Source organism: Carcharhinus amblyrhynchos, unplaced genomic scaffold (assembly GCF_965287045.1).
Source record: "Carcharhinus amblyrhynchos unplaced genomic scaffold, sCarAmb.v2.hapA chromosome_174, whole genome shotgun sequence".
Taxonomy (NCBI): Eukaryota; Metazoa; Chordata; class Chondrichthyes; order Carcharhiniformes; family Carcharhinidae; genus Carcharhinus; species Carcharhinus amblyrhynchos.
The window spans coordinates 335,103-353,799 of NW_027649914.1; the positions used below are offsets into that span (position 1 = coordinate 335,103).

Below are 18,697 nucleotides of genomic sequence, written 5' to 3' on the forward strand. Positions count from 1 at the left end.
TATAACACCAAGTTTACAGTCTGATTCACACTGATAGGGAGTTAGTTGCTGTGTTTTATGAAGAGTTAGACAATGATACAGTCTGTGTGTTGTGAGTGACACATATTTTAACTTTTGATGGTGGATTGAATATATTATGGAAATGAGAGTTTACAAATCTGATGGTTTCAATGTTCCATTTGGAAAAATAATCTGTTTTTGTATATTTAATTTGGTGTATAATTGTAGAGGAATTAATTAGCAAAAATGTAAATAACAGAATCGATAAATGAGAGATGCAGCCTGTGAGCGTGATGTGTATCTGTGGTATTGGCAGCTGAGTTTCTGTGTGTTTGTCAGTGAGATTATACTCTTAGGGATCATTTCTATAGTGTTTTCCTAGAGAAATGTGTTTCTAAAGTGTGTGGTCTCACAATCCATGAGGAGGATTTCTAGTGTTCTCTTCTGAGCAGGAAGCTGGCACTGAGTGTTACTTTTAGTAACTGCTCAGTGTCATTGATGAGTGTTCCTTCTCTCTCTTGTAGAGAGGTGGAGGAAGGGAACACAGTCTGAGTGGTTTATCTGTAAAATTAACAAAAGGAAACATTTGATTTTGGAATTGTGTGTATGAGATATTACAGTGCAGAAAGAATTGTTCCTGTGCTCCTTCTGAAACACGTGTCCCTTTTAATTGTGTTTTCCCACACCTTGTATGCTGAGGTCTTTCAAATACTGATCTTAATTCTTAAGAGTAGAAGGTTCCGATTTGATTTGATTTATTGTTGTCACATGGATTAGTATACAGTGAAAAGTATTGTTTCTTATCCATTATACAGACAAAGCATAGAGAAGGAAACCAGAGAGTGCAGAATGTAGTGTTACAGTTATAGCGAGGGTGTCGAGAAAGATCAACTTAGTGCTAGGTAAGTCCATTCAAAAGTCTGACAGCAGCAGGGAAGAAACTGTTCTTGAGTCGGTCGGTACGTGACCTCAAACTTTTGTATCTTTTTCCCGACAGAAGATGGAAGAGAGAATGTCCGGGGTCATGGGGTCCTTAAATAGTATTATACAGTGAAGAATATTGTTTCCTGCGTGTTATAGAGACAAAGCATACCGTTCATAGAGAGGAAAGGAGAGGTTACAGAATGTAGTGTTACAGTCACAACTAGCATGTAAAGAAAGATCAACTTAATATGAGGTAGGTCCATTGTGTGTGACTTCAGACTTTTGTACCTTTTTCCCAATGGAATAAGGTGGAAGAGAGAATGTCCAGGGTGTATAGAACATAGAACATAGAACATAGAACACTACAGCACAAACAGGCCCTTCGGCCCACAAGTATGTTGTCCTTGATTATCCCGGCTGCTTTTCTGAAGCAGTGGGAAGTGTAGACAGAGTTAATGGATGGGAGGCTGGTTTGCAGAATGGACTGAGCTACATTCGCAACTCTTTGTAATTCCTTGTGGTCTTGGACAGAGCAGGAGCCCAGACCAAGTTGTGATACAACCAGAAAGGATGCTTTCTACAGTGCACCTGTAAAAGCTGGTGAGAGTCACAGCGGACATGGCAAATTTCCTTCGCCTCCTGAGAAAGTAGAGGCATTGGTGGGGCTTTCTTAACCGTCGCATTGGTGTGAAGGGACTAGGACAGTGAAAATGTATTTCCTCTAATCCTCTCTACATTTCCGGCTACTTACCCTAAATCTATGTCTCCTGTTTACTAAAGGGAAAAGTTCCTTCCATAGAACATAGAACATAGAACATTACAGTTAATATATTAAATATTAAATAATTAAATATTATTATCACACACAATGGACCTACCTCATATTAAGTTGATCTTTACATGCTAGTTGTGACTGTAACACTACATTCTGTAACCTCTCCTTTCCTCTCTATGAACGGTATGCTTTGTCTCTATAACACAGAGGAAACAATATTCTTCACTGTATAATACTATTTAATATATTTAATATATTAATATTATTTAATTTAAATATTAAATAATTAAATATTAAATATATTTAATATATTAACATTAATAGAACATTCCTGCCCACCCAATCTACCTCCCTCAGACTTTTGTACACCTTAATCTTGTCGACCATAACATAAGAACATAAGAACATAAGAAATAGGAGCAGGAGTAGGCCATCTAGCCCTTCGAGCCTGCCCCGCCATTCAATAAGATCATGGCTGATCTGTCGTGGCTCAGTTCCACTTTCCCGCCCTCTCCCCATAACCCTTAATCCCCTCTTTTATCAAGAACCCATCAACCCGCTTCTTAAAAATATTTAGCGAGGCAGCCTCCACCACTTCAACGGGCAGAGAATTCCAGAGATTCACCACCCTTTGAGTGAAGAAGTTCCTCCTCAACTCCGTTCTAAACCGCCTCCCCTTTATCTTGAGGCTGTGCCCCCTAGTCCTACTGTCTTTTTTGAGCGGGAAGAGTCTCTCCACCTCTATCCTATCCATCCCATTCATCATCTTATACGTCTCAATGAGATCTCCCCTCATTCTTCTAAACTCTAACCACGCATAACCACTCAACCATGGATCCCAAACACAATAGTGGCACGTTGGCACGGTGGTTAGCACTGATCACAGTTTGATCCACCCACTGTTAACCAGGATTTCCATTCTGTAAACCCACTGCCACCAAGACACCAACAGTATGTGTCACACACAGCAGCCCCCACTGGCACAGATAGACTGAAAATGAAGACCAGAGTTCACATTTTGAATACCCCCCAACAAAACAACTTCCACAAAATTTTACAGACAATCCACTCAGACTGTGTTCCCTTCCTCCACCTCTCTACAAGAGAGAGAAGGAACACTCATCAATGACACTGAGCAGTTACTAAAAGTAACACTCAGTACCAGCTTCCTGCTCAGAAGAGAACACTAGAAATCCTCCTCATGGTTTGGGAGACCACACACTTTAGAAACACATTTCTCTAATAAAACACTATAGAAATGATCCCTAAGAGTATAATCTCACTGACAAACACTCAGAAACTCAGCTGCCAATACCACAGATACACATCACGCTCACAGGCTGCATCTCTCATTTATCAATTCTGTTATTTACATTTTTGTAATTAATTCCCCTACAATTATACACCAAATTAAATATACAAAAACAGATTATTTTTCCAAATGGAACAAACGGGGGTCTGTACTCGGGGTCAGGTTTCAGGGACTGGGGTCTGTACTCGGGGTCAGGGTTCAGGGACTGGGGTCTGTACTCGGGGTCAGGGTTCAGGGACTGGGGAGTAGAATTCCAGATTTTCACACTGCATCCCAGAAACAACACTAAATAATACAGTAAATAATACAGCCTCCTCTTGTTTTACAACTGTGTTCAAGGACACAGTTCATTTCCATATTTTTTTCTTGTCTGTACTGTTGGGATTCCGTGAATTAATCGTTTGAATAGATTGCCAAACTCTTAACAGTTTGAACTGACTTTAAACACAACAAGCCATAAATCTGCTTTGTTCCACGATAAAGATGTGTTGCAGTAACAGTTTGTTCAGTGGCTGGAATTAAAGCAACCCCCCATGGACCCTCAGTGAATCACCAGAGGGTTTGCAGTTTGATATATCTGGGAGCTTCCATCTGACTCTGCCTGTGGATTTAGTGCTTCCTCATGGGAAGTGGGTTGAGGATCGAAGCAAAATGCTGGAGTATCACAGATCAGTGACTTCCACAGAGAACCCAAGCTCCGTGCGGAACTTCTTGACGCGGCTGAAGATACGGTTTGTTTTTACGGACATACAGAAAATATACTATCCTCTTCTGGCTGCTTTCGGTGTTCCTTGTAAGTGACACTTCTTCCCTGTTATTTCTGTAACTCGTATTTCAATGTATCAGAGCTGGGTACAGTTGGTGAGTCCTGGTAACTCGTGTTGTAATGGATCTTTTCAATTGCATGGTTATTGTTATTATTTCTCAGCTTGTCATTGCTGTTAGTCCATCAGTTCAGTTTAGAAGGATGAGAGGGGATTGATTTGATTTGAATTATTATTGTCACGGTGAAAAGTATTGTTTCTTGTGTGCTATCAAGAAAAAGCAGACTGTTCATACAGAAGGAAAGGAGAGAATGCACAATGTAGTGTTACACTCATAGCCAAGGTGTGGAGACACATCAACTTAACATAATGTAGGTCTGTTCAAAAGTCTGATGGCAGCAGGGAAGAAGCTATTCTTCAATCAGTTGGTACATGACCTCAGATTTCTGTATCTTTTTTTCCCGATGGAAGATGTGGGGTGGGTGGGCTGCGGGGGGGGGGGGGCGCGTGACGTGGAGTACTGGGTTAAGCTGGCTGCTTTCCCAAGGCAGCAGGAAGAGTAGACAGAGTCAACTGATGAGAGGTTGATTTTCGTGATGGGTTGGGCTACATTCACAACCTTTTGTAGCTTCTTGTGGTCTTGGGCAGAGCAGGAGCCCATATCAAGCTATGATACAACTGGAAAGAATGAATGCTTTCTATGATGCATCTGTAAAAGATGGTGAGATTCGTAACTGACATTCCAAATTTCCTTCATCTTCTAAGAAAATAAATGATTGGCGGGTTTTGTTAACTATAGTATTGTCATGGGGGATAGGACAGATTGTTGGGGATCTGAAGCTCTTGACCATTTCTACTTTGTCACCATTGATGTAATCGGGGCAAGTCCTCCACTACCCTTCCTGAATTCGATGACTATCTCCTTCATTTTGTTGACACTGGGGGAGAGATTATTGACATCTCAGCAGTTCACGAGATTCTCGACCTCATTCCTATTCTCTGTATCATCGTTGTTTGATACTACACTGGTGTCATCAGTGACTTGAAAATGGAGTTGGCGTTGTTGGGGTGGGAGTGGATTTGGCAAAACAGTCAAAGGTGTTTCGGAGTGCGGTTGGGACTGAGGACACAGCCCTGTGGGGCACCGGTGTTGAGGATGAACATGGAGGATCAGTGTTCAGCCTGCCAAGAAACCTTCTTCACTGCTTTTCACATCATCAACATTGTTGAGTGACACTGTGTGTTCAACATTGTGTGTTTGCACATTCTATTAGAATTACATCAGATTAGAAAGATGAGGTGCCTGACATTTTTTATATCTAATGGACTCTGTGCTACTGTGTTATGAGGAATTAGAGGGCCAGTTCACATTAAGTTTAAATTTAAGCTTATTTATTAATTTATTTATTAATTTGTGTCACAATTAGGCTTACATTAACACTGCAATGAAGTTACTGTGAAAATCCCCTAGTCACGACACTCTGACACCTGTTTGTTTAGATTGAGGGGAAATTCAGCACGGCCAATGCACCGAACCAGCGTGTTAATAATCAATGTAATCCAGCTAACCCTCATCTCTCTGAGGGTCCTCAACCTGCTGAATTCTCTCTCCCAGCAATCATTTAAATCTACCTCTTCGGATATTTTCATATTTATTGTGGCATTATATTCTTCTCAAATCATAAAATGACAAATATAGACACCATACTCCAATAATGCACCATAGTAATAGTTATTTGATTAAAAAAATCATCTTCTCAGCACAGATCATAATTTACCAATGACAATAAAAACACAATGTTGTAGGTAAATACAATTGAATTTAGTATGTAAATGCATGCTGAATTCAGCACGGCCAATTCACCAAACCAGCATTCTCTCACACAGTGGGAGGAAACAGAACAGTACAGAAAGAGGCCATTTGGCCCATCCAGTCTGTACCGACCACAATCCCACCCAGGCCCTACCACAATATCCGTACATATTTACCCATTAATCCCTCTAACCGAGACATTTTTCGGACACTACAGGCAATTTTTTTTTAGCACGGCCAATCAAACTAACCCACACATTTTTGAACGGTGGGAGGAAACCGGAGCATCGGGAGGAAACCCACGCAGACACAAGGAGAATGTGCAAACTCCACACAGACAGTGACCTGAGCTGGGTATCAAACCCAGGTCCCAGGAGCTGTGAAGCAGCAGTGCTAACCCACTGTGCCACCATGCCATCCTTTGTGACACTATTAAATAAACTTTTGGTGCATTATTGGAGTATGGTGTCTATATTTGTCATTTTATGATTTCAGAAGAATATAATGCCACAATAAATATGAAATTATCCAAAGAGGTAGATTTAAATGATTGCTGGGAGAGAGAATTCAGCAGGTTGAGGACCCTCAGAGAGATGAGCGTTGGGTGGATTGCATTGATTATCAAATGCCTTTAGGAAACCCAAATCATAGAATCCCTACAGTGCAGAAGGAGGCCATTTGGCCCATCGAGTCTGCACCAGCAGCATTCCCTCCCAGGCCCTATCGCTGTCGCGCCATGCATTTACCCTGCTAATCCCCCCCCCCGACACTAAAGGGCAATGTAGCTTGAACAATCCACCTAATTCATACATGTTTGGACGCTAAGGGATGATTTAGCATGGCCAATTCACCTAAACCACACGCCATAGAGCACTGAGAGACAATTTAGCATGGCCAATCTACCTAACCTGCACATTGTGGGACACTGAGTGATGATTTAGCACGGTCAATCCACACAACCAGCGTGCCTTTGCATACTGAATCGACCTGAATAGAATCTCGACAGTGCAGAAGGATTCAGCCCATTGAGGTTAGCACCGATGGAGCATCACAGCCTGGCCCAATCCCTTATTTTCCCCTCTAATCCCACTAATTTACACATCTTGGGACACTAAGGGACAATTTAACATGGCCAAATCACTTAACCTGCACATCCTTGGAGTGTGGGAGGAAACCGGAACATGGGCGGAAACCCACATAGACATGGGGAGAATGTGCTGACACCACACAGATAGTGAGTCAAGCTGGGAATTGAAGCTGGTTCCCTGGTGCTGTGAGGCAGAAGTACTAATCACCGTGCTGCTCCTATATTCTGATTTATTTATAAATTTCCTGTTACTATGTATTTGATGATGGATTCAAGCATAGACGTCAGGCTAACCAGCAAATTGTTTCCTGCATTTAATCTCCGTCCTTTTCTGTTACATTTGGGAAGGGGTGTCACGGATTTCATACATGTCATCATAAAGACCATCATTGACTTCAGATATTCTCTTCCTTATAGACAGAGTTTTTTTTACTATCTAGTTTTATATTTTATGCTGATTTTTTTTATTTGGGAGTAATTGGATATCTCAAATACCGGTGCCTGTTCATCAATTGTCCTACATTTTAGTCTTTCTGTCCAGCCAACTAGAGCCAAACTGTCCTCATGCCTCTGTAAGTACCTTGGATTAACTTGAGAACACGAGTGTGATACTCAAGTTTATTGCCCATAAACTGAATTTGATCAGTATATGGGATTTAATGGGATTGGGAGTTATAGATAATTCTATGGCCTGGTAGGTATGGATATGATCAGCGCAACTTGTGGGCCGAAGGGCCTGTTTGTGCTGTAATGTTCTATGTTCTATCATCAGTTTAATGTAGTGTTTTTAGATTTTCAAAAGGCGTTTGATAAGGTGCCTCATAAAAGGTTGTTACAGAAGGTTAGGGTGCACAGAGTTGGGGGTAAGGTGTTAGCGTGGATAGACGATTGGTTGTCTAACAGGAGGCAGAGAATGGGTGTCAATGGGTGTTATTCGGATTGGCGGTTGGTGACTAGTGGAGTGCCCCAGGGGTCGGTGCTGGGACCTCAGCTATTTACCATTTATATAGATGATCTGGAGGAGGGGGCTGAGTGTAGGGTGTCGAAATTTGCTGATGACACGAAGATAAGTGGAAAAGCAAATTGCGCGGAGGGTGTGGAAAGTCTGCAGAGGGATCTGGATAGGCTGGGCGAGTGGGCGAGGGCCTGGCAGATGGAGTACAATGTTAGCAAGTGTGAGGTTATCCACTTTGGCAGAAATAATAGTAGGAGGGATTACTATTTAAAGGGCGAAAAGCTGCAGCATGCTACGGTGCAGAGGGACCTGGGGGTCCTTGTGCATGAGTCACAAAAACCCAGTCTGCAGGTGCAGCAGGTGATCAGGAAGGCGAATGGGATGCTGGCCTTTATAGCGAGGGGGATAGAATATAAAAGTAGGGAGGTCTTGCTGCAACTGTACAGGGTACAGGTGAGGCCGCAACTGGAGTACTGTGTGCAGTTTTGGTCGCCGCACTTGCGCAAGGCTATTTTGGCCTTGGAGGGAGTGCAGAGGAGGTTCACTAGGCTGATACCGGAGATGAGGGGGTTGGACTATGAAGAGATACTAAATAGACTGGGTCTGTACTCATTGGAGTTTAGAAGGTTGAGGTGGATCTTACAGAGACGTATAAGATAATGAAGGGGATGGATAGGGTAGAGGTAGAGAGATTCTTCCCACTCAGAAAGGATCGCAGGACTAGAGGACACAGCCTCAAGATAAGGGGGGGGGGGTGCAGTTTAGATCGGAGTTGAGGAGGAACTTCTTCACTCAAAGGGTGGTGAATCTCTGGAAATCTCTGCCCGTTGAAGTGGTGGAGGCTACCTCGCTAAATACATTTAAGTCACGGGTAGATGGGTTTCTGATAGACAGGGGAATTAAGGGTTATGGGGAGAAAGCGGGAAAGTGGAACTGATCCACTTCAGATCAGCCATGATCTTATTGAATGGCGGGGCAGGCTCGAAGAGCTAGATGGCCAACTCCTGCTCCTATTTCTTATGTTCTTATGTTTATTTAATAATGCCAAAAGTTTATTTAATAGTGTCACAAAGGATGGCATGGTGGCACAGTGTGTTAGCACTGCTGCTTCACAGCTCCTGGGACCTGGGTTTGATACCCAGCTCAGGTCACTGTCTGTGTGGAGTTTGCACATTCTCCTTGTGTCTGCGTGGGTTTCCTCCCGATGCTCCGGTTTCCTCCCACCGTTCAAAAATGTGTGGGTTAGTTTGATTGGCCGTGCTAAAAAAAAATTGCCTGTAGTGTCTGAAAAATGTCTCGGTTAGAGGGATTAATGGGTAAATATGTACGGATATTGTGGTAGGGCCTGGGTGGGATTGTGGTCGGTACAGACTGGATGGGCCAAATGGCCTCTTTCTGTACTGTAGGATTTCTATGTTTCTATTAACAAGTTGGCTTACATTAACAGTGCAATGAAGTTACTGTGAAAATCCCCTAGTCGCCTCACTCTGGCGCCTGTTTGGGTAGACTGAGGGAGAGTTTGACATGGCCATTGCATCTAAGCAGCACGTCATTCAGACTTTAGGAGGAAACTGAAGCACCGGGAGGGATCCCATACAGACACGGTGGAGAATGTGGAGCCTCCACGCAGACAGTGACCCGAGCCGGGAATCAAACCTGGCTCCCCAGTGCTGTGAGGGAGCAGTGATAACCACTGTGACATCCTGCCATCAGATTAATGACATTGACTAAAATTCCAAAGGGGAAATGACAATTTTCTGCTTTATGCAGCAAGCAAATAGCATCCAAGGCTAATTAAAAGTATTGAAACAGTGAGGTTGAGAACCGATTTGACTAATGATTTAAAGAGGATAACAGTGTGAGAAGAGATGGGGATGGTGGACTGAGCTGGTTAGATTTACAAGATCTATCAGAGAGAGCAGTGAATGAATACATTCCCAGTCTGCTTTACAATCAGCAATAAAATGATTTTATAGCTTTTCTTTAGCTCCTGTTAATGCTGAATACATTTTTTAACCAGATTCAGATAACCAACGCATCTTTGGACATTAAGGGGCAATTTAGCATGGATAATCCGCCTAACCAGCATTTCCTTGGACCCTATGGGGAAATGTCACATGGCCAATCCACCTAACCTGCAAATCTTTAAACACTAAGGGCCAATTTAGCACAACCAATCCACCTAACATGCACTCTTTGGAAACTAAGGGACAATTTTGCACAACCAATGCTCCTAACCTACACATCTTTGGAATCTAAGGGCCAATTTATCATGGCAAATCCACCCCTTGCACATTTTGTATAGTTATCAGGCACTTAGCATGGCCAAACTCCCTAATCTGCACTTCTTGGACAATAATGGTCAATTTAACATGGCCAATGCACCTAACCTACACATCTTTGGACACTAAAGGGCAATTTAACATGACCAATCCACCTAATCTACACATCTTTGGACACTAAAGGGCAATTTAGCATGTCCAATCCACCCATTTGCTCTACAGTGCCATAGACTTTGGGTTCATTTCTGGCCTTGGGTCACTGCCTGTGTGAATTCTGCATGTTCTCCCCTTGTCTGCATGTGTCTTCTTCCACACGCCAAAGATTTGGCAGGTTTGGCTGATTGGCTATGCTAAATTGCCCCTTAGTGTCAGTGGGACTAGCAGGGTAAATACGTGTAGTTAAGGGGCTGGGTGTAACTGTGTTTGATTCAGGCTCAATTAGCCAAATGGTCTCCTTCTGCATTGTAGTAATTCTCTGATCTATTCTCAGGTTTTATTCAGAGCAGACTCAATTATTATCCCATCTTGCAAGTATCATTAAAAATCTATCCTTGCCAAAACCAATTAGATTTCATGATGTTTTTTATTCATTCATGGCCAGCATTTATTGCCCGTCCCTAGTTATTTGAGGGCAGCTGAGAGTCAACCACATTGCTGTGGTTCCAGAGCCAGACCAGGTAAGGACGGCAGATTTCCTTCCCTTAAGGGACCAGATGGGTTTTTCTGACCATCGAGAATGGTTTTATGGCCACAGTGGATTTTTAATTCCAGATCTTTCTTTTTCTTGATTCCCGAACTGACATTGGTGAAACAACAGCGATAAGATTGAAAGCAAAATACTGCAGATGCTGGAATCTGAAATAAAAACAGAAACTGCTGGAAACTCCAGGTGACCTGATAGAGGTTTATAAGATTATGAGTGGCACGGACAGTGTGGATAGTTAGAAGCTCTTTCCTGGGGTAGAAAAGAGAAATACAAGGGGACATCGGTTTAAGGTGCATGGGGAAAAGTGTAGAGGAGATGTGCGAGGTAAGTTTTTGTTTTGCAGAGGATGGTGAATGTCTGGAACTGGAATGCCTGGGTGGGAGCAGGAGTGATAGTGGCAATAAAGGATATTCTCAGCAAATACATGGATTGGATGGGAACGGAAGGATACAGAGTCTGTTAGTGCATACAGTTTTAGTTTAGAGAGGCATCACGATTGGTGGGCTGAAGGACCTATTTCTGTATTATGTTGTTCTTTGCTTTTTCTCTGTCTGACAGCATCTGTGGAGAGAGAATAGAGCCAATGTTCTGAGTCTGGATTACCTTTTATCAGAGCGATGAGATTAAGTTACTAATAACTCCATGAATGGATGCCTTTTCTCTTAATCTGCCCCAACCTCTTTACTCCCTTACAGTTAACATGGTGGTGATTCTGATCCTGTCTCGGGGGAAGTGTGGTTTGTCCAAATGTGCCACCAGATACCTGGTAGCCATGGCAACAGCTGATCTCCTGGTCATCATTGTCGATCTGATATGGAGGCACATTCCCGCTGTTTACCGTCAGGAATTCAATTTCATGAGAATGGTGCCGGTGTGCAATATCCACGCCGCACTACTTTACGCTGTTACTGACTGTTCCGTGTGGTTCACAGTTAGCTTCACATTTGATCGATATGTCACCATTTGCTGTCAGAAGCTGAAAGCCAAATACTGCTCGGAGAAAACTGCACTTGTGGTTTTATCGACAATAGCTGTGTTCTTTTCTCTAAAAAATATTTGCTGGTGTTTTATGTATACAAATAAATACTGGCTCATTAACCAGTCCTGGTTCTGTGCTGTATCACAAATCATTGCCGAGTCAGAAGTGTGGGGTGCCATCGAATTTTTTCATTACATTTTAACGCCATGTATTCCATTTGTCTTGATCTTGTTGTTCAATGCCTTAACTGTCAGGTACATTTTTCTGACTAACCGAGCCCGTAAGAAACTCCGGTGCCATATCACTGGTGAGAGTCCCAGTGATCCAGAGATGGAGAGTCGCAGGAAGTCCATGATTGCCTTGTATGCTATCTCAGGGAACTTCATTCTGCTGTGGGCGGTCTACATGGTATATAATATTTATTGGCGGATGGGTTACCTGGGCTATGAGGTGGTGTATTTACATGTTTACATCCGTGAGTTGGGCTTCATGCTTCAGCTCTTGGGCTGTTGCACCAACACCTGCATTTATGCAGTTTTGCAACGCAAATTCAGAGAAGAGTTAAGGCTCCTGTTAACTTGTTCCTTTGTACAAATGAAACATATGGACAAATAAAAGAACTCCCCTCTCATTTCAATTACATCTGTGTCATTACTTTTCAATTTTGCATTGGGTTCCACGTACTGTCATGGCTATAAATGACAATAGATTCACAGAATATGATCACTACAGTGCAGAAGGCCATTTGGCCTATTGACTCTGCACCCACAGCAAGCCCACACAGTCCCGAACCCCCACCTATTTACATTTTTAATCAACTGATAATAAAGGGCAATTTGGTGTAGCCAATTAACCTAACCCACACATCTCTGGGCAATCAGCTGAAATTTAGCACGGCCAATGAACCTACCCTGCATATTTTTAAACACTAAGGAGAAGTTTATCATGTCCAATCAACCTAACCAATACATATTTGGACATTAAGGGGTAATTTAGCGTGGCTAATCCACCTAATCTACACATCTTTGGAGACTAAGGTGCAGTTCAGCATGACCCCCCCACCCCACACCAAAAAACAAAGAACAGCACAGCACGGGAAACAGGCCCTTCGGCCCTACAAGCCCACGCCACCCATTTTAACATTCAGTGAGTGCCTTATTCAAGTCTTTCGTCGATTGTTGACGATTTTGTCTACCTCTAGTGGAACTCCACAATAAGGGGGGTGCAAATTTAGGGAATTGTAGGTGTGCCAGATTAAGGGAGATCCAATTCAGGGACAATTTATTGACACCAATCAGCCTAAAAAGCACATTTTTGGGATGTGGGAGGAAACCGGAGCACCGGGAGAAAACCCACACAAGCACGGGGAGAATGTGCAAACTCCCACAGACACCGAGCCAAGCCGGAGATCTGACCCGGGCCCCTGTAACAGTACAGCAAACAGTGATAGTCACTGAGCTGTCGTGTTAGACTCCAGCTTTTATACTCTATATCCCTTCCTATAAAGGCACGTATACCATAGGCCTTCTTCACCACCTTCTCCACCTTCAAGGACTTGTGAACTTGCACACCTAGGTCCCTCTGTGTTTCTATACTCTTAATAGCCCTACCATTTATTGTATAACTCCCTCCTACATTATTTCTTCCAAAATGCATCACCTCACATTTATCTGGATTAAATTCCATCTGCCATTTCTCCACCCAATTTACCAGCCTATCTATATCCCGCTGTATTGTCCGACACTGCTCCTCACTATCAGCAAGTCCAGTCGTCTCCGTGTCATCTGCGGACTTGCTGATCACACCAGTTACTCCCTCTTCCAAATCATTTATATATATCACAAATAGCAGATGTCCCAGTACTGAGCCCTGCGGAACACCACTAGTCATGATGTGGGTATGCCGGCGTTGGACTGGCGTAAACACAGTAAAAAGTCTGACAACACCAGGTTTTAGTCCAACCTATTTATTTGATAATATTCTCACTAGCTTTCGAGGGGACAGCCTCTTCGTCAGGTGAATGGAGAGGCTGTCCCCTCGAAAGCTAGTGAGAATATTATCAAATAAATAGGTTGGACTAAAACCTGGTGTTGTCAGACTTTTTACTGTGTGAACACCACTAGTCACAGACCTCCAGCTAGAAAAAGATCCTCCCACTGCTACCCTCTCTCTCCTGTGACCAAGCCAGTTCTCAACCCATCTGGCCATCTGTCCATGAGCCTTAACCTTTTTCACCAACCTACCATGAGGGACTTTGTCAAACGCCTTACTGAAATCCATATAGACGACATCCACAGCTCTTCCTTCATCAACCGTTTTTGTCACTTCCTCAAAAAATTCCACCAGATTTGTAAGGCAAACCTCCCCTTTGCAAAGCCACGTTGCCTGTCACTAATCAGATTGACATGTTCTAAATGTGCATACAACCTATCTGAGAATCCTCTCTGACAACTTCACTACCACTGACGTCAAGCTCACCGGCCTATAGTTACCCGGGTTATCCCTGCTACCCTTTATAAACAACAGTACCACATTCACTTTCCTCCAGTCCTCAGGGATCTCACCTGTGTACAAAGAAGAGACAAAGATTTCCGTCAGAGGCCCAGCAATTTCATCTCATCTCCCTGAGCAGTCTAGGATAAATACCATCAGGCCCCGGAGATTTATCAGTTTTAATGCTACCTAAAAACTCTAACACTTCCTCCCTCGTAATGGATATTTTCTCCAATGGGTCAACAACTCCCTCAGAGACACTTCCAGACAACAAGTCCCTCTCCTTTGTGAATACTGACGCAAAGTGTTCATTCAGGATCTCCCCATTCCCTCTGCCTCTAAGCACAATTCCCCACGTCTGTCCCTGAGGGGACCGATTTTACCCCTAGCCGCCCTTTTGTTCTTAAGATAGGAGTAAAACGCCTTTGGATTCTCCTTAACCCTACCTGCCAAAGCCATCTCATGCCCCCTCTTTGCTCTCCTAACTCCCTGTTTGAGATCCCTCCTACTCTCTCTGTATTCCTCCAACGCTCTCTCCGTTCCCAGCTGCTTAGACCTGACATATGCCTCTCGTTTCTTCCTGACCAATTCCTCAATATCCCTAGTAATCCACGGTTCCCTAATCCTACCTTTCCTATCCTTTCTCCTAACCGGCACATGCCTTTCCTGCACCCTTTGCAGTTTTCCATTGAAAGACTCCCACATGCCTAACGTGGTCTTGCCTTCCAACAGCCTATCCCAGTCTGTATCCCTAAGCTCCTGCCTAATCCGGCTGTATCTAGCCTTCCCCCAATTAGCACCCTCCCCTTAGGACAGCTCTCATCTTTTTCCATTCGTATCCTAAAGTAGACTGAGTTGTGGTCACTGTTAGCCACATGTTCACCTACTGCAACCTCAACCACCTGACCCGGCTCATTTCCCAGAACTAAATCCAGTATCGCCCCCTCTCTAGTCGGGCTGTCTACATACTGCTCCAAGGACCCTTCCAATACACATCTTACGAATTCCTCCCTGTCCAAACTCCCAGCTCTAGGCACCTTCCAATCCACCCATTTAGACTTCCCCTGACCTCCAACTCACTCCCACTCCCAGTGCCTGAGCTGTCTCTCTCCTCCCCACCCCACCTCCATACTAGTTTAAACCCTGCCTAAACACTCCAGCCAACCTCCCAGCTAAAATATGTGTCCCCTTCCCATTTAAGTGTTCCCTATCCCTCTTATACAAGTGCCCTTCCTTTGCAAAATCTTCCCAATGGTTAACAAACTAAACCCCTCTGTCCTGCACCAATCCCTCAGCCACACATTATCTCATTATTTTTATCCCTGCTATTGCTGGGCACTGGCAGCAGCCCCAGAGATCGCCACCCTGGAGGCCCTACACTTCAGCCTGGCTCCCAACTCCCTGAACTGCCTACGTATATCCCCCCTACTCTTCCTTCCTCTGTCCCTCTCTCCTAGATGTATAATTACATCCGCCTCTTGGCCCTTCCAAATTCCCTCTACCCTCTCCAACACACCCTGTACCCCTGTTCCAGGGAGGCAGACCACCATCCTGGAGTCCCGCTTTTGCCCACAGAACCGCCTATCAATTCCTCTAACCCTCCCGTCCCCCACCACTATCTCACATCCAGCCCCCTTCCTTCCCTCGGAGGCATTTTCCTCTTCCCCTCGTGCCCTTTCCACCTCAGTTGGTGCCTTACCCCCGCTATCTTGAGAGACTCCCCCTGGGGTGGCCTTTGGAACATTACTCCTCGTCTTTCTCCCCTTCCTAACTGTAACCCACCCATCCCCCCTCCCCCCAACACCACACCCCCTACCCCCACCCTCCCCCCACCCTCCCCTCACCCACACCCCCCTCTCCCCACCCACCGCACCCTCCCCCCAACCCCCCCCCACCCTCTCCTCCAATCCCCCAACCCCCCCCCCCCACCATCCACCCCACCACTCCCCTCCCCCACCACCCCCCTCCCTCCCCACCCACCACCCACCCCTCCCCCCACCAGGCTCTGGGATCTCCTCGCAACCATGGTTCCTGTCCATTATCGCCGCAAACCGGGACTGGGAGCCGGGCCCCCGGGCGGGGCAGAAAGAGGCCATTCAGCCCATCAGAGAGTCCCCCCCCAAAGTCTAACACAGCTCCCCCTCCCCCCCACTCCTCCACCCTCCCCCCCACTCCTCCCCCTCCCCCCCACACTCCTCCCCCCTCACCCCTCCACCCAACTCCTCCCCCCTCCCCCCACTCCTCCCCCTCCCCCCCCACTCCTCCCCCCTTACCCCAACACTCCTCCCGCCAACTCCTCCCCCCTCCCCCCCACACATCCTCCACCCTCCCCCCCCCACTCCACCCCCTCCCCCCACTCCTCCCCCCTCCCCTCCCTCCTCCCCCCCCACACTCCTCCCCACACTCCTCCCCCGCCCCCCCACACTCCCCCCCCACTCCTCCCCCCTACCCCCCACACTCCTCCCCCCCACTCCTCCCCCCTCCCCCCCACACTCCTCCCCCACACAATCCTCCCCCCACTCCTCCCCCCTCCCCCCCACACTCCTCCCCCCCACTCCTCCCCCCTCCCCCCCACTCCTCCCCCCTCCCCCCTCCCCCACACTCCCCCCCACTCCTCCCCCCTCCCCCCCACACTCCTCCCCCCCTCCCCCGCCACACTCCTCCCCCTCCCCCCACACTCCTCCCCCCACTCCTCCCCCCTCACCCCCACACTCCTCCCCCCTCCCCCCCACTCCTCCCCCTCCCCCGCCACACTCCTCCCCCCTCCCCCCACCCCCGCCACACTCCTCCCCCCTCCCCCCTCCCCCGCCACACTCCTCCCCCCTCCCCCACACTCCTCCCCCCTCCCCCCCACTCCTCCCCCTCCCCCGCCACACTCCTCCCCCCTCCCCCCTCCCCGCCACACTCCTCCCCCCTCCCCCCTCCCCCGCCACACGCCTCCCCCTCCCCCACACTCCTCCCCCCTCCCCCCCACTCCACCCCCTCCCCCGCCACACTCCCTCCCCCCCTCCCCCCTCCCCCGCCACACTCCTCCCACCTCCCCCCACACTCCTCCCCCCTCCCCCCACACTCCTCCCCCCACTCCTCCCCCCTCCCCCCCACTCCTCCCCCCTCCCCCCCACACTCCTCCCCCCTCCCCCGTCCCCCCCACACTCCTCCCCCCACTCCTCCCCCCTCCCCCCACAACTCCCCCATCCCCTCCCCCCTCCCCCCCACACTCCTCCCCCCTCCCCCCACACTCCTCCCCCTCCCCCCACACCCCTCCCCCCACACCCCTCCCCCCACACCCCTCCCCCCACACCTCCCCCCTCCCCCTCCCCCCCCACACACTCCTCCCCCCTCCCCCCACACTCCTCCCCCCACTCCTCCCCCTCCCCCCACAACTCCCCCCTCCCCTCCCCCCTCCCCCCCACACTCCTCCCCCCTCCCCCCCACACTCCTCCCCCTCCCCCCCAACACTCCTCCCCCCACTCCTCCCCCCTCCCCCCCACACTCCTCCCCCCACTCCTCCCCCCTCCCCCCCACACTCCTCCTCCCCACTCCTCCCCCCTCCCACCACACACCTTCCCCCCAATCCTCCCCCTCCCCCCCACACTCCTCCCCCCACTCCTCCCCCCTCCCCCCCACACTCCTCCCCCCCACTCCTCCCCCCTCCCCCACACTCCCCCCCACACTCCTCCCCCCACTCCTCCCCCCTCCCCCCCACACTCCTCCATCCCACTCCTCCCCCCTCCCCCCCACACTCCTCCCCCCCCACTCCTCCCCCCCCACTCCTCCCCCCTCCCCCCACTCCTCCCCCCACCTACCCACACTCCTCCCCCCTCCCCCCCACTCCTCCCCCGTCCCCCCCACTCCACCCCACTCCCCCCACTCCTCCCCCGACCCCCCCACTCCTCCCCTACCCCCCCACACTCCTCCTCCCCCACTCCTCCCCCCTCCCCCCCACTCCCCACCACACTCTTCCCCCCTCCCCCCCACTCCTCCCCCCCACTCCTCCCCCCTCCCCCCCACTCCTCCCCCCTCCCCCCCACTCCTCCCCCCTCCCCCCCCACACTCCTCCCCCCTCCCCCCCACACTCCTCCCCCCTCACCCCCACACTCCTCCCCCCTCCCCCCTCACCCCCACACTCCTCCCCCTCCCCCCCACTCCTCCCCCCTCGGCCCCCACACTCCTCCCCCCCAACTCTCCCCCCTCCCCCCCCACTCCTCCCCCTCCCCCCCACTCCTTCCCCTCCCCCCACACTCCTTCCCCCACTCCTCCCCCCTCACCCCCACACTCCTCCCCCTCCCCCCTCCCCCCCACTCCTCCCCCCTCCCCCGCCACACTCCTCCCCCCTCCCCCCTCCCCCGCCACACTCCTCCCCCCTCCCCCACACTCCTCCCCCTCCCCCCCACTCCTCCCCCTCCCCCGCCACACTCCTCCCCCCTCCCCCTCCCCCGCCACACTCCTCCCCCTCCCCCCTCCCCCGCCACACTCCTCCCCCCTCCGCCACACTCCTCCCCCCTCCCCCCCACTCCTCCCCCCTCCCCCGCCACACTCCTCCCCCCTCCCCCCTCCCCCGCCACACTCCTCCCCCCTCCCCCCACACTCCTCCCCCCTCCCCCCAC

The 18,697-nt window shown here is 48.7% G+C and overlaps 1 protein-coding gene and 2 non-coding genes across 3 annotated transcripts; 2 read left to right on the forward strand and 1 right to left on the reverse strand.

The window, feature by feature from the left end:
- The first annotated feature begins 340 nt into the window (after positions 1–340).
- On the forward strand, positions 341–557 carry LOC145338792 (small nucleolar RNA U3). The gene has a single exon (XR_013885887.1). It is a non-coding gene; the product is annotated as a small nucleolar RNA U3 (small nucleolar RNA).
- A 2,206-nt stretch (positions 558–2,763) lies between these two features.
- LOC145338793 (small nucleolar RNA U3) lies at positions 2,764–2,980 on the reverse strand. Its single transcript, XR_013885888.1, has one exon. It is a non-coding gene; the product is annotated as a small nucleolar RNA U3 (small nucleolar RNA).
- A 682-nt stretch (positions 2,981–3,662) lies between these two features.
- LOC145338791 (putative G-protein coupled receptor 139) lies at positions 3,663–12,212 on the forward strand. The gene is made up of 2 exons (XM_080183185.1): positions 3,663–3,804; positions 11,314–12,212. The coding sequence occupies exons 1-2, from the start codon at positions 3,663–3,665 to the stop codon at positions 12,210–12,212; spliced, it is 1,041 nt and encodes a 346-aa protein (XP_080039311.1).
- The last annotated feature ends 6,485 nt before the right edge of the window (positions 12,213–18,697 follow it).